The sequence below is a fragment of the Chrysochloris asiatica genome, unplaced genomic scaffold (genome assembly GCF_000296735.1).
Source record: "Chrysochloris asiatica unplaced genomic scaffold, ChrAsi1.0 scaffold00758, whole genome shotgun sequence".
NCBI lineage: Eukaryota > Metazoa > Chordata > Mammalia > Afrosoricida > Chrysochloridae > Chrysochloris > Chrysochloris asiatica.
The window spans coordinates 1-11,556 of record NW_006409276.1 but is presented as its reverse complement, the minus strand read 5'-3'; the positions used below and the strand labels follow the sequence as shown (position 1 = coordinate 11,556).

Sequence of the window (11,556 nt, the reverse complement as noted above, 5' to 3'; positions counted from 1 at the left end):
CCCAGGTCCAGCTCTGTCAGCACCCCATCAGCACCCTTCACTCCTGCAGGTCCCTAGTCATTCATCCCCAGGCAGTTACGGTAACACAGCAGCCGCTGAGCACTCACCAGATCCCAGGTGTGGTCCTAGTGGTGACACACTTGGGAGTATCCTGAGCCCACGGGAATCGGGACATCTCCATGCTGTCCCTAAAGGTTACAGAGGACAAGTCTATGTGTAGGTGGCCCCTCTGAGCATGTAGGAAACTTGAGGCTACTGTACTGGGGGAGGGTCCAGCACTAGGCATTGCGTTTCTGTTCCTGGGCTTGAGGGGAAAGGCTCTGCAGAGGCTTCCGGAGGGCTGGCCTCTCAGGCTCATGCCCCTGGCCCTCACCAGCCCCTTCCCTGTGTGCCTTATCTCCTCAGGAAGAACATGGGATTGGTGCATGGACCCTGCTCAGAACCAGCCCACGGCACCCGCTGGGGAGCTTCACTAAGCCACAGAGGATCCGGTGCACGGTCCTTCCTAGAGACGTCATGGCTGTAGCGAGCCCTGGCCCCCGTAGCATGCTTGGGGCCACCCTGCTTCTTGCCAGCACAGCTCTGGACCACACGGTACCATTGATGGGGTCCCGCTACCTGAGCATTGGGGACCGCTCTGTGCTGAAGTTCAAGTTCCCTGAGCACAGTGAAGGCATCATCGTGATTTCAAGCCAGTACCCAGGCCTGGGCAACAAGACCGGGCTCAGCCCCACGCTCAGGGTTACTTCCCTGAACATGGCTGTGCTGATCATCAAGGTTGTGAGTGCCGTAAGCTGGGGCGGCGGGGGCGACTTTGTGGTCAGCATCCACTCTGACATGAAGGGACTAGCGCCCTTGCTTCCACCTGCAACTCCTGGAGCTGCGTGAGACCCAGGCCCTGCTGATCGAGGAGGGTCTTGCTGCAGAAGCGGTGCCTACCCTCGTCAGTGCCGACCTGGCCCATTTCTCGGAGAACCCAGTTCTCTACCTGCTCCTGCCTCTCATATTTGTCACCAAGTGTTGATGTCCTGTAGAGCCCCCAGCCCATGCCCTTCCATGCCTTCCTGATGGCCAATGTCTTCATGTTGCCCAAGGCCCTGGCTTTGGGCCTCATCAGCACCTGCTCTTCACCTGGGGGTGGGGGGAGCTACCTCTTCAGCCTCCTCCTCGGAGGGGATGTCACACTTGCCATCTCCATAACGTTCATCTCGATGGTGGCTGCCACCGGCTTCCTGCCACTGTCCTCAGCCACTTACAGCCACGTGCCCATCTCCAAGATCTTGGGGACGCTGCTGTTCATCGCCACCCCCATCGCAGCTGGTATACTGACCAAGTCCAAGCTCCCCAAGTGCTCTCAGCTGCTGCTGCAGATCATTAAGCCATTCAGCGTCCGTCCTGCTGCTCCTGGGTGGCCTCTTCCTGGCATACCGCATGGGGCAGCTTCATCCTGGCAGGCGTCAGGCTGCCCATTGTGCTGGTGGGCCTCACCATGCCCCCGGTCGGCTTTCTGGTAGGCTACTGCCTGGCCACATGTCTGAAGCTGCCGGTGGCCCAGCGGGCGGACAGTCAGCATCGAGGTAGGGGTGCAGCTGTCCTTCTGCCGCCTCCAAGCTGCCTGGGCCTTCCAGGCCCCATTCATTGTGGCGTTGAGCTGCACTTCAGACATGCTGGCCTTGGTCATGGGCCACTTCATCTATAGCAGTCTGTTCCCAGTTCCCTGAGGCCCCTGGGCCCCTCCCCACTGCCCACTCCCCCAGTTCTCGTGTACCAAAGGCCTTCAGTGCTCATGCGTTCTGCACTCAGAAAATCCAGGCCTATTTTTTTTTTTTTTTTACTGATTTTGTATTCTCCAGCTTTCTGTGCCAAAGAGGCCACGCTGAGTTAGCTACTGGGTACTGCTCAGAAAATATATTTCAATAAAAGAGAGGCGCAAGCTTGGGTCCCTTCCAGTCTCTGCCCTTGGGGGCCTGTGGGTGAGGTAAGAAGCGTGTGGCTGGGGAGATGTGGGCAGGAGCGGAGGAGCAGCTGGGGTGACACCTGCCTCGTTCCCAGCTCTCAGGTTTGTGACTCGAGCTCTTTTTCTCCCCCTGAGCTCTTGTGAGAGGTGGACCTCTGCTCTAGAATATGAACAGTACCACCCCAAAACCAAATTTGCTGCTGTCGACTTTACAGCCGCGGAATCCCAAGGGAGAAGCTCTTTCGGTCGGGGTTCCCTGGCTGTAAATAAATGGTGGGCTTTCTTGTGTGGAGCTGCTCGTGGGTTCAAACTGTTGACCTTTCAGTTAGCAGTTCAACACTTAACCCACTTCGTCAGCAGGGCCTACCCCTGCTCTGAGAAAGGCGCTTGGATGTGGATACCTGTCCTCTTTCCTGTCTGGGCTCAACGGGAGCAGCTGGAGGGCCCAAAGGTCGAAGGACCAGCTTATTCCCAGCCCTTCTTTCCCCCAGTCCCCATCTCCCGGATAAGTAAATCCGGCCAAACTCGTTCCTTTTTCCGATCCAGGCCTGCAGGACTGGCTGGCTAGTGTCAGCCTCCCTTCATTGCGTGGTAGCCAGAGGGGATCCGGCAGTCGGGACCGTCCCCCGGCGTGGGGCAAAGCCAGACACCACAACTACTATTCAGGGCGGCCGGTGGGGTGGGGTGAGCAGGGGTAGGCGGAGCGCGCGGGCCAGAGGAGGGCGGGGCCAGCCGGGGAGCGGGACTGGGCGGGGCACGCAGGGCGGATCCGGCGCGCGCCCGGGGCAGTGGCGGTGGCGTGCGGCGGGGGGCCGTTGGGGTGCGCGTCAGCCGCAGTGGACACCGCCGGCGCCGCAGCCGCCATGCAGCTGACGGTGAAGGCGCTCCAGGGCCGAGAGTGCATCCTTCAGGTAGTGACGCCAGACCCGGCCCCCTGGCCCCGCTCCCGCAGCACTCACCCCCCCTAAAGACGCGTAGACACAGGCAGGGTCCAGGGGCTGCGCCGGCCCGGGGAGGGAACAGGGCGGGTCGGCCAGCGGAGGCGGGGAGGCCTGGAGAGCTGCCCCCCACCAGGAGGGGCCTGCGAGGGCCCATCGGACCGTGGGCTCAACCTCTGCCGCCTCCCTGGTCTGTTCAGGTGTCTGAGGACGAGATGGTGTCTTCGCTTAAGCTTCTGGTCTCCGAGCAGCTAAACGTCCCTGTGCGCCAGCAGCGGCTGCTGTTCAAGGGCAAAGCCCTAGCAGGTACCAGGGGAGTGGAGACGCCCGGGGAGGCCCGCAGGAAGGCAGGGGCGGGGTGTCGAGGCTGGTGGCCGGCCATCGGTGCTGCCTTCCCCCTGGGCAGCAACCGCCGCAGCTGGAGGTAATGAACTCCATCAGTTTCTCCTTGGCAGATGGGAAGCGACTCTCCGATTACAGCATTGGCCCCAATTCCAAGCTCAACCTAGTGGTCAAGCCTCTGGAGAAGGTGCTCCTGGAACAGGGCCCTGCCCGAAGACAGGTGGAGACGCAGTCCCGACCCCTGGCGCCACCCTCAGAGGCTTGGCAAGTGATCGCCAAAGTTCTGGGCCGACACTTCAGCGCAGCAGATGCCAACAGGGTCCAGGAGCAACTCCAGCGGGTGAGACGCTGCCCCGTCAGCTCAGCCCTCCTCTGCCACTCCAGTACCCCCTGCTCCAGCCCCTGCTTATGTAAGCCCTGGTCTCCTCTCTTCAGGAATACGAGCGTTCTCTGAGCCGCCTGACAATGGATGACATCGAACGCCTGGCCAGCCGCTTCCTGCACCCCGAAGTGACCGAGGCCACGGAGAAGGGGCTCTCCAAATAAGCTACTGGGAGGGGGAGGAGTGGCTGCATGTTGCATTCAATGTGTTCTTATAAGAATAATAAAATGTTCGTCCTTGGCCTGGATTCACTCAACAACCCCTTACAAGACCACAGAGGCCCGGAGCAGAGTCTGAGTCCAGCCACCTCAAAGTGCCTCTGAGTGAAGAGTGGGTTTTTGGAAGGGTCCCAGGGCAGAGAATCGATCATCAACACTATCCCGGGCCTACCACCTGCCCTATAGGGAGTCCAGCGTCAGCCTCTACTCACCTGCATAGGACACCATGAGACACACGACCTGACATGTGGCAGGGTGCTGGAGGGTCACAGGAAGGAAAAGTAGGCCCGGGGCGAAATTTGCCCAGCTCTGTGGTGTGACCTGAGGCAGGTCCCCGGGCCCGGTTGGAGTCCATCTTCCTTCATCCGCACCCCAGCCGGGTGGAGGTGGGGTGGGGTTGAAGTGATGTTTCCCTCTTAGACTGGCTAGACTAACAGGTCCAGAAGGAAGTGATGGCCAAGTGTGGATCTGAGACAGGGGAACTCCTAATGTGGCTCTGGGGTATCAGCACGGGACTGTGAACCACAAGGTTGGCAGTACAAACCTCGGGAACCCTATGCAGGGTCGCTGTGAGTCAGAACCCACTCGCCGGCATGTCACAAGAAGCGTGGCAGGTGCATGTGTGAAAAGTGAGGGGCTAACCAACACCATGGGCTCAGGAGCACCTCCGAGCACACCAGGCCCCGGCCCTCCCAGGACTGCGGTAGTCTCCGGGAGGATGCCTTGGCTGGGAAGTAGCCCCAGGCCCAGCCAAAGCCCCTGGAGGAGCTGAGGGCTGGAAAGAGGTACGGCAGGGTCCCTGGCACCGCATGTGGTCCAGCTGCTCATGTGAAAACCAACCAGTGCTTTCACTTCATTTTATTCACAAACTTTAAAGGAGACTGGGATTTTAATTTTGGTCCAAAGAGAACTGTATTAGCTAGGCCACCTTGGGTTTCAAGTAATTCATTTCACAATAAAAGAACTTGAAGTCCAGAAGTGTTGCAGCACCAATACCCACTTCCTTCCTTCCCCGGCATTCGGCAAGGTCCACTTCGTCCTAGGCCACCACAGAATCCAAGGGCATCTTCCCTCCTATAGAGTTGCTTCGCAGGGGAAGCCAGCAAATAAGTGCTCTCGTCTCATTGGGCAGAACTGCACTGCTCGTCCAGTGTTTGGGTCTGGACAGTGTGTCAAGAGGTGGGCTGATGCTGGGCCTGGGACCCCTGCTCTGGAAACACATGCGCTTCACAAGGGAAGTGAGGCTACTCACCAAAGTTGGGCCATCCACTGCTGGGAGTGCCACACCAGACGTGTTTCACAAAGAGGAGGACCTCCTTGGAGACAGGGAAGACGGGTTGCAGAGGGTGAGATAGAGGCAGGGAATTCAGACTAGGAGATGCATTTCCTCAGTTCTACAAGTTCTCCGAGCTTCTGCCTAACCTTCAGATGGGTACTTGTGACTTCCAGTTTCCAGGTGAAGAGAGGTGGACAAGCGACGCCCTGGCGCGACCCCAGAAGGAAGCTTTCCCACTGTCTTTGGTTTGGGTGGTGACTGAATGTGGAGTGCAGAATGCAAAGGAAGGACTCTTTTCAGGCTTCATACTCAGGACTGGAGAGATGGAACAAAGGTCCCACAGGGTTGGATGTGGTCTGGCTACGTTGGAAGGGCCTGGGATGGTCAGGGGAGGGAGCTGTCCACCGGACAGTTGGACATGGGGGTCAGGAATTACAAGTGGAGTTTGGGGCTGACATGGAGTCCTCAAGTATTCAAGGAGGAATCATGGTGACAATTGCAGGATTGGCCCGAGGCTCTTCTATGTAGGAGGTTGTTGGCATTCTTGGCCAAGAGTGTTTCTGGGATACTGGGGGGATGTCACTGTCGATTTTGGTTGAGGAGTGAGTGAGGGGGAAGGTGTGGAGAGAGGCTTAGCTGTGGAGGGCTGCGAAGAGAGAGATTGCCGGTGGTGGGGATACTAAGCAAAGTGAGTGGGGGTGGGGAGCAGGAAAGGGAGCCAATTATGGAGGAAGAAGCACTGATGAGAAGAGAGGCAGGGGGGGGGGGGGGGGGGGGCTGCTTCAGTCATCAGAAGTTGGGGTTAACACTTGTGGGCCTGCAAGGACTCTGTGAAGGGGGTGTGGGCCCTCATGATAAGGGACTGGGGTGCCATCATCACTGCCTTCATCCGAGTCTGGGAGTGGACCTCAAGTCCACCTGCAGGACCAAATATAGAACTCTTTCAGCAGATGGAGGAATGTGTACCCCAGGTAGGGGCCTGGGGACAGTCCCTGGCCGAGTGGGTGGGCATTCATCTCCTCTGACCTGCCTTTTACCTCATTGGCCTTGTCAATGCCAGAGTGCCTCGGGCCGTGTCCTTGCCCACTTCTCTTGGCCATTTGTACTTGATATCATTTCTCTGCTTCACCCAAGTGAGTCGACACCTTATCCCAGCTTCATTCCTGAGCTCAGACCCAGATGTCTGGTGTCCTGACACCTCACCTAACAGAGAGTGGGACCGGAAGACATGCACACTTCGACCATGGCCCCCTCCAATAGCACCACCAGGCATTGATCAACAATGAGTGGGGGACCATCCATTCCCGCTACTCAACCAAACAACACTATATATTTTTTAAATTTCTGCTGTGGTAAAATATGTATAACAAACAAGTTGCCTTTTTGAAAGTCTTTTGAAGCGTACAGTTCTGTGGCATTTAATACTGTCACCATGTTGAGCACCCCTCCACTATCTGCGTCCTAAACTTTATACCACCCCAAACAGAAACCCTGTACTCATGGACACATCACCCTAGAGTCCACTCCCTCACCCCCACCCAGCCCCTTGTAGTTGCTAAACTACTTCCGGTCTCTATGGATTTGCCTGTTCTGGACATTTCATACAAATGGAATCAAACCACATGTAGCCTCTGATGTCTTAATGTTTTCAAGGTCTACCCATGTTGTAGCATGTATCAGGACTTCATTGCTCTTCATGGCTGATATTCTACTGCATGTTGTTGATGTTGTTAAGTGTCATTAAGTCAGTTCTGTCTCATAGCAACCTTGTATAAGGTTCCCGAAAAGGTTAGCAGTCCAGTGTTTATCCTACAGCACCACACCAGGACTCCATTGTATGTATATTGTTGTTGTTAAGTACTGAGGCAGTGACCCTGCACAGGGTTTCCAAGGCTGTAAATCTTTACAGGAGCAGAAAGTCTCATCTTTCTCTCGCGGAGCAGCTGGTAGTTTCGAACTGCCGACCTTGAGGTTCGCAGCCCGATTCGTAACCACTGCGCTACCAGAGCTCCATTGTACGTATAGATCATATTTTATTTATCCATTGCTCTGTTGATGGACACTTGGGTTGTTTCATCTTTTTGGCTATAGTGAATAATCCTGAAGGAGCTCTGGTAACGTATGGGCACAAATTTGGATCTCCTCCAATGGTTGGCCAGGGAGCTAGCTGTCTTCCAATTTCCCTGGCAGAGATGAGTGAGTGTCTCCAGCGCTGCATCACCTCGTTGAAAGATTTCCATTAGTGTTCTGTCGATTCCTGGAGCTTTGTTTTCAACAATGGCTTCAGTGCAGCTTGGACTTCTTCCCTCGGTACCATTGGTTCTGGATCAGATGGTACCGCTTGAACTGGACGAGCACCCACCATTTCTTTTTGGTAGAGTGACTCTGTATTTTTTCCTTCATGTGTCATTCAATATTTTGCCCGTTTGTTGTTGTTGTTATGTACCGTCCAGTGAGTTCCGACTCATAGGAACCTTATGCACAACAGAACAAAACACCGCCCAGTCCTGCGCCCTCCGCACATTTGTTGTTGGGTTTCAGCCCATTGTTTTTGCCCGTGTGTCAATCCATCTCACTGGGGGATCGTCCTCTTTTGTAATGGCACTCCGTTTTACCAAGCATGGTGTCTTTTTCCAAGACCCGGTCTCTCCTGATAACATGTTCAAAGTCTCACCATCCTGGCTTCTAGGGAGATTTATTTGTTCTTCTGAGAGTCCATGGTGTTTTTCATATTTTTCTCTCAAACGCCATAATTCAAATTCATAGATTCTTCTCTGGTCTTCCTTATTCATTGTCCAACTTTCACATACATATGAGATGCCTACCAGTTGTCATACAGTGCTGGCTTGCGTGTTGCTGCGATTCTGGAAGCTGTAAATCTTTACGGGAACAGAAAGCCTCATCTTTCTCCCGCGGAACAGCTGGTAGTTTCGAACTGCTGACCTTGCGGCTCGCAGCCCGATTCGTAACCACTACGCTACCATAGCTCCTTACACAGGGTAGATAGGGAAGAGCAACTTAGACATTGGCTACCTAAAATGAGGGGGCGGTAAAGGCTCAAAGTGACTGGCTTACAAGGTTTCAAGGGGGAGCTTAGTTTAAGAGTGTGTGGGGGAAGATAGAGTCCCCACTGAATAGTTTTCATCTTGTCTAGATGGGTCTGGGGAAAAGAGACGAAAATAAGATTCTTAAGATTCAACAGTGAGTGATTGTTATCATGACTAATTGCGACTGTAATAATTCTAAAGGTAGAAGTTTTGTAACAAAATCAGGGGAGTAGTTAATCTTACAGTCCAGAAAGAGAGGACCCTAGGACTATCAAGGGAGAGGAGCACACGCAGAATGTGAGACCCTATCCAGAGAAGCAGCAATGCCAGAGACGGAGGCAGTGATGGGGACGTGGAGAGAGGGAGCAGCTGAGGACTATAGATTCATGGAAAGAGAGGGACTGAGAGCTAGTGGCCAGAAGACAGACTTGCAGAATGATTTGGTGATTTAAATTATTATATATGCCAGAGTGTTTAAAAAACAACAACAACAACAAAAAAAAAAACTAAAATGAATACAGACAAATACTGTTAACTGATGGTACATGGAGGGGATTATAACCAAAGTGTATGATTTGTTGAATGTAAAACTGTTGATCTGACCTGTAAACTTTCACTCAATTCACAAAAGAACAACCCAATCTGTGTTGGAAGAAGTACAGCCAGAGTGCTCCTTGGAAGGCAGGATGAGGAGACTTCATCTCTCATACTTTAGGAGGGGCCAGTCTCTGAAGAAGGATATCATGTTCAATAAAGTGGAGGGTCTAAGAAAAACAGGAAGACCCCCAACGAGATGGATTGGCACCGTGGTGGCAGCAATGGTCTTGGGCATAGCAACGATTGTGCGGGTGACGCAGGACTGGGCAGTGTTTTGTTCTGTTGTGCAATAGGGTCGCTGTGAGTCGGTACCAACTCAGTGGCACCTAACAACCATGAGGTGATTTAAAATATAGTGGCTTGTGTCCAGCGCACTTTAGTTCTGAAACTGATTGTCTTTACTCTTTAACACTAAAGCGCTCTTTGGCAGCAGGTTTGCCTAATGTAATACATCTTGACTTGCTGTTCCCATGAGTTTTGAATTTTGTCCATCGAATTCTTCAATATTATAAGTCAAGGCTTGTAATTTTTACTTCATTTTTTTTCAGTGTGAGAAGTGTTGAGCACGTTCTGACCTTTTGGTCTTCTAACTCCAGGTCTTTGCACATTTCATTATAATATAATCAGAAGATAATGTGAAACTATGGATATTATTTCTGACATCAGATAGATCTTGTCTGAAAGCAGAGAGTATCAGAAAGATGTTTACTTGTGCTTAATTGACAATGCAAAGGAATTTGACTGTGTGGATCATAACATACTATGGGCAACACTTAACTGCATTCATGAGGAACCTGTACATAGACCAAGAGGCAGTCACTAGAACAGAACAAGGGGATACTGAATGGTCTAAAATCAGAAAGGGTGTGCTCCAGGATTGTTTCATTTTGTATGCTGAGCGAATAATCCAAGAAACTGGATTATATGAAGAAGAAGATGGCCTCAAGATTGAAGGAAAACTCATTAACAACCTGTGATAAGCAGATCATATAACTTGCTTGGTGGAAGCGAAGAGGACTTGAAATACTGATGCCTTCATTATGGATGGCACCTCAATGTAAAGAACACAAAAATGCTCACAATTTGGCCAATAAATAATATCATGGTGAATGGAGAAAAGATTAAAGTTGTGAAAGACTTTATTTTGCTTGGATTCACAATCAGCGTTCATGGAAGCAGCAGTCAAGAAATCAAATGATGTACTGCATTAGGCAAATCTACTCTTTGAAGTGCTAAAGAGCAAAGATGTCAATTTGAGAACTAAGGTGTGCCTGACCCAAGTCATGGTGTTTTCAATCACCTCATATGCATGTAAAAGTTGGACAATGAATAAGGAAGACCATAGAAGAATTGTTGTATTTGAGGTATGGTGTTGGAAAAGAATATTAAACATACCATGGACTGCCAGAAGAACAAACAAATCTGTGTTGAAATCGGTATAAACAAATCTGTAGCCAGAATGCTCCTTAGAAGTCAAGATATCGAGATTACATCTCTCATACTTTGGAGGGACCAGTCCCTGGGGAAGGACATCACACTTGGTAAAGTGGAAGGTCCTCAGAAAAGAGGAAGACCCCCAATGAGATGGGTTGGGACGGTGGCAACAGCAATGGGCTCAAGCTCAGGACCAGGCAGTGTTTTCGTTCTGCTGTGCGTAGGGTCGCTATGAGTCGGAACCAATTCAATGGCATCTAACAACAACATACCATAGGTCGGAAAACCTATACAGTGTCGCTATGAGTCAGAACCGACTCAATGGCACTTAACAGCAACAACAACAACAAAATATGTGTCACTTGGCTGGATCATGATTCTCGGTGGTTTGGTGGTTATGGGATGGTCCCCCATGATGTGAAAAACCAATCAGAGGATTTCGGATGGACTGCAGTCTATTTAATCCCACCACGACCTTGAACCACTGTCCAAGGTCACCTGCAACACCTTTTAGTTCATAAGAGATCAATGGGAGTAAAGTGTTACTAAAGATAAAACTGAAATGGTTACAAGCAAACATTGACAGAGAACTTCCAGAGGTTCAAGTCAGATTCAGAAGAGGACGTGGAACAAGCATATCATTGGCTGAAAGCAGAGACTATCAGAAAGATGTTTGCCTGTGCTTTATTGACTACGCAAAGGCTTTCGATTGTGTGGATCATGACAAGCTATGGACAACATTGCAGAGAATGAGTATTCCGGAACACTTCATTGTGCTCATGAGGAATCTGTACATAGACCAAGAGGCAGTTGTTCAAACGGAACAAGGGAACACCGAATGATTTCAAGTCAGAAAAGGTGTGTGCCAGGGTTGTGTTCTTTCACCATACTTATTCAATCTGTATGCTGAGCACATAATCCGAGAAACTGGATTATATGAAGAAAAAGATGGCATCAGGTTTGAAGGAAGACTCATTAACAACTTGCGATATGCAGATGATACAACCTTGCTTGCTGAAAGTGAAGAGAACTTAAAATGCTTACTAATGAAGAACAAAGACCACAGCCTCCGGTATGGGTTGTACCTCAATGTAAAGAAAACAAAAATCCTCACCACTGGGCCAATAAACAACATCCATATAAATGGAGACAAGAGTCAAGTTGTCAAAGACTTCATTTTGCTTGGCTCAACCATCAACACTCATGGAAGCAGCAGTCTAGAAATCAAACATCCTATTGCGTTGGTCAAATCTGCTGCACAAGACCCTTTAAAGTGTTCAAGAGCAAAGATGTCAGCTTGAGGACTAAGGTGCACTTGACCCAAGCCATGGTATTTTCAATAACCTCATATGCATGCAAAAGCTG

General features: G+C 51.3%; 2 protein-coding genes across 2 annotated transcripts; both read left to right on the top strand.

Moving 5' to 3' along the window:
- The first annotated feature begins 516 nt into the window (after positions 1-516).
- SLC10A3 (solute carrier family 10, member 3) lies at positions 517-1,721 on the top strand. Its single transcript, XM_006878212.1, is given in 6 exon segments — positions 517-861; positions 863-1,035; positions 1,037-1,388; positions 1,390-1,434; positions 1,436-1,558; positions 1,560-1,721. Coding segments are annotated over 6 exon segments (1,200 nt in total).
- A 1,099-nt stretch (positions 1,722-2,820) lies between these two features.
- UBL4A (ubiquitin-like 4A) lies at positions 2,821-3,783 on the top strand. The gene is made up of 4 exons (XM_006877982.1): positions 2,821-2,868; positions 3,096-3,201; positions 3,351-3,577; positions 3,673-3,783. The coding sequence occupies exons 1-4, from the start codon at positions 2,821-2,823 to the stop codon at positions 3,781-3,783; spliced, it is 492 nt and encodes a 163-aa protein (XP_006878044.1).
- The last annotated feature ends 7,773 nt before the right edge of the window (positions 3,784-11,556 follow it).

Bases quoted from the DNA above. Each gene is read 5' to 3' on its own strand.
- UBL4A (XM_006877982.1), top strand. From the start codon at position 2,821: ATGCAGCTGACGGTGAAGGCGCTCCAGGGCCGAGAGTGCATCCTTCAG. The intron at 2,869-3,095 runs GTAGTGACGCCA...TGGTCTGTTCAG, and splicing joins GCCGAGAGTGCATCCTTCAG to GTGTCTGAGGACGAGATGGT. The intron at 3,578-3,672 runs GTGAGACGCTGC...TCCTCTCTTCAG, and splicing joins TCCAGGAGCAACTCCAGCGG to GAATACGAGCGTTCTCTGAG.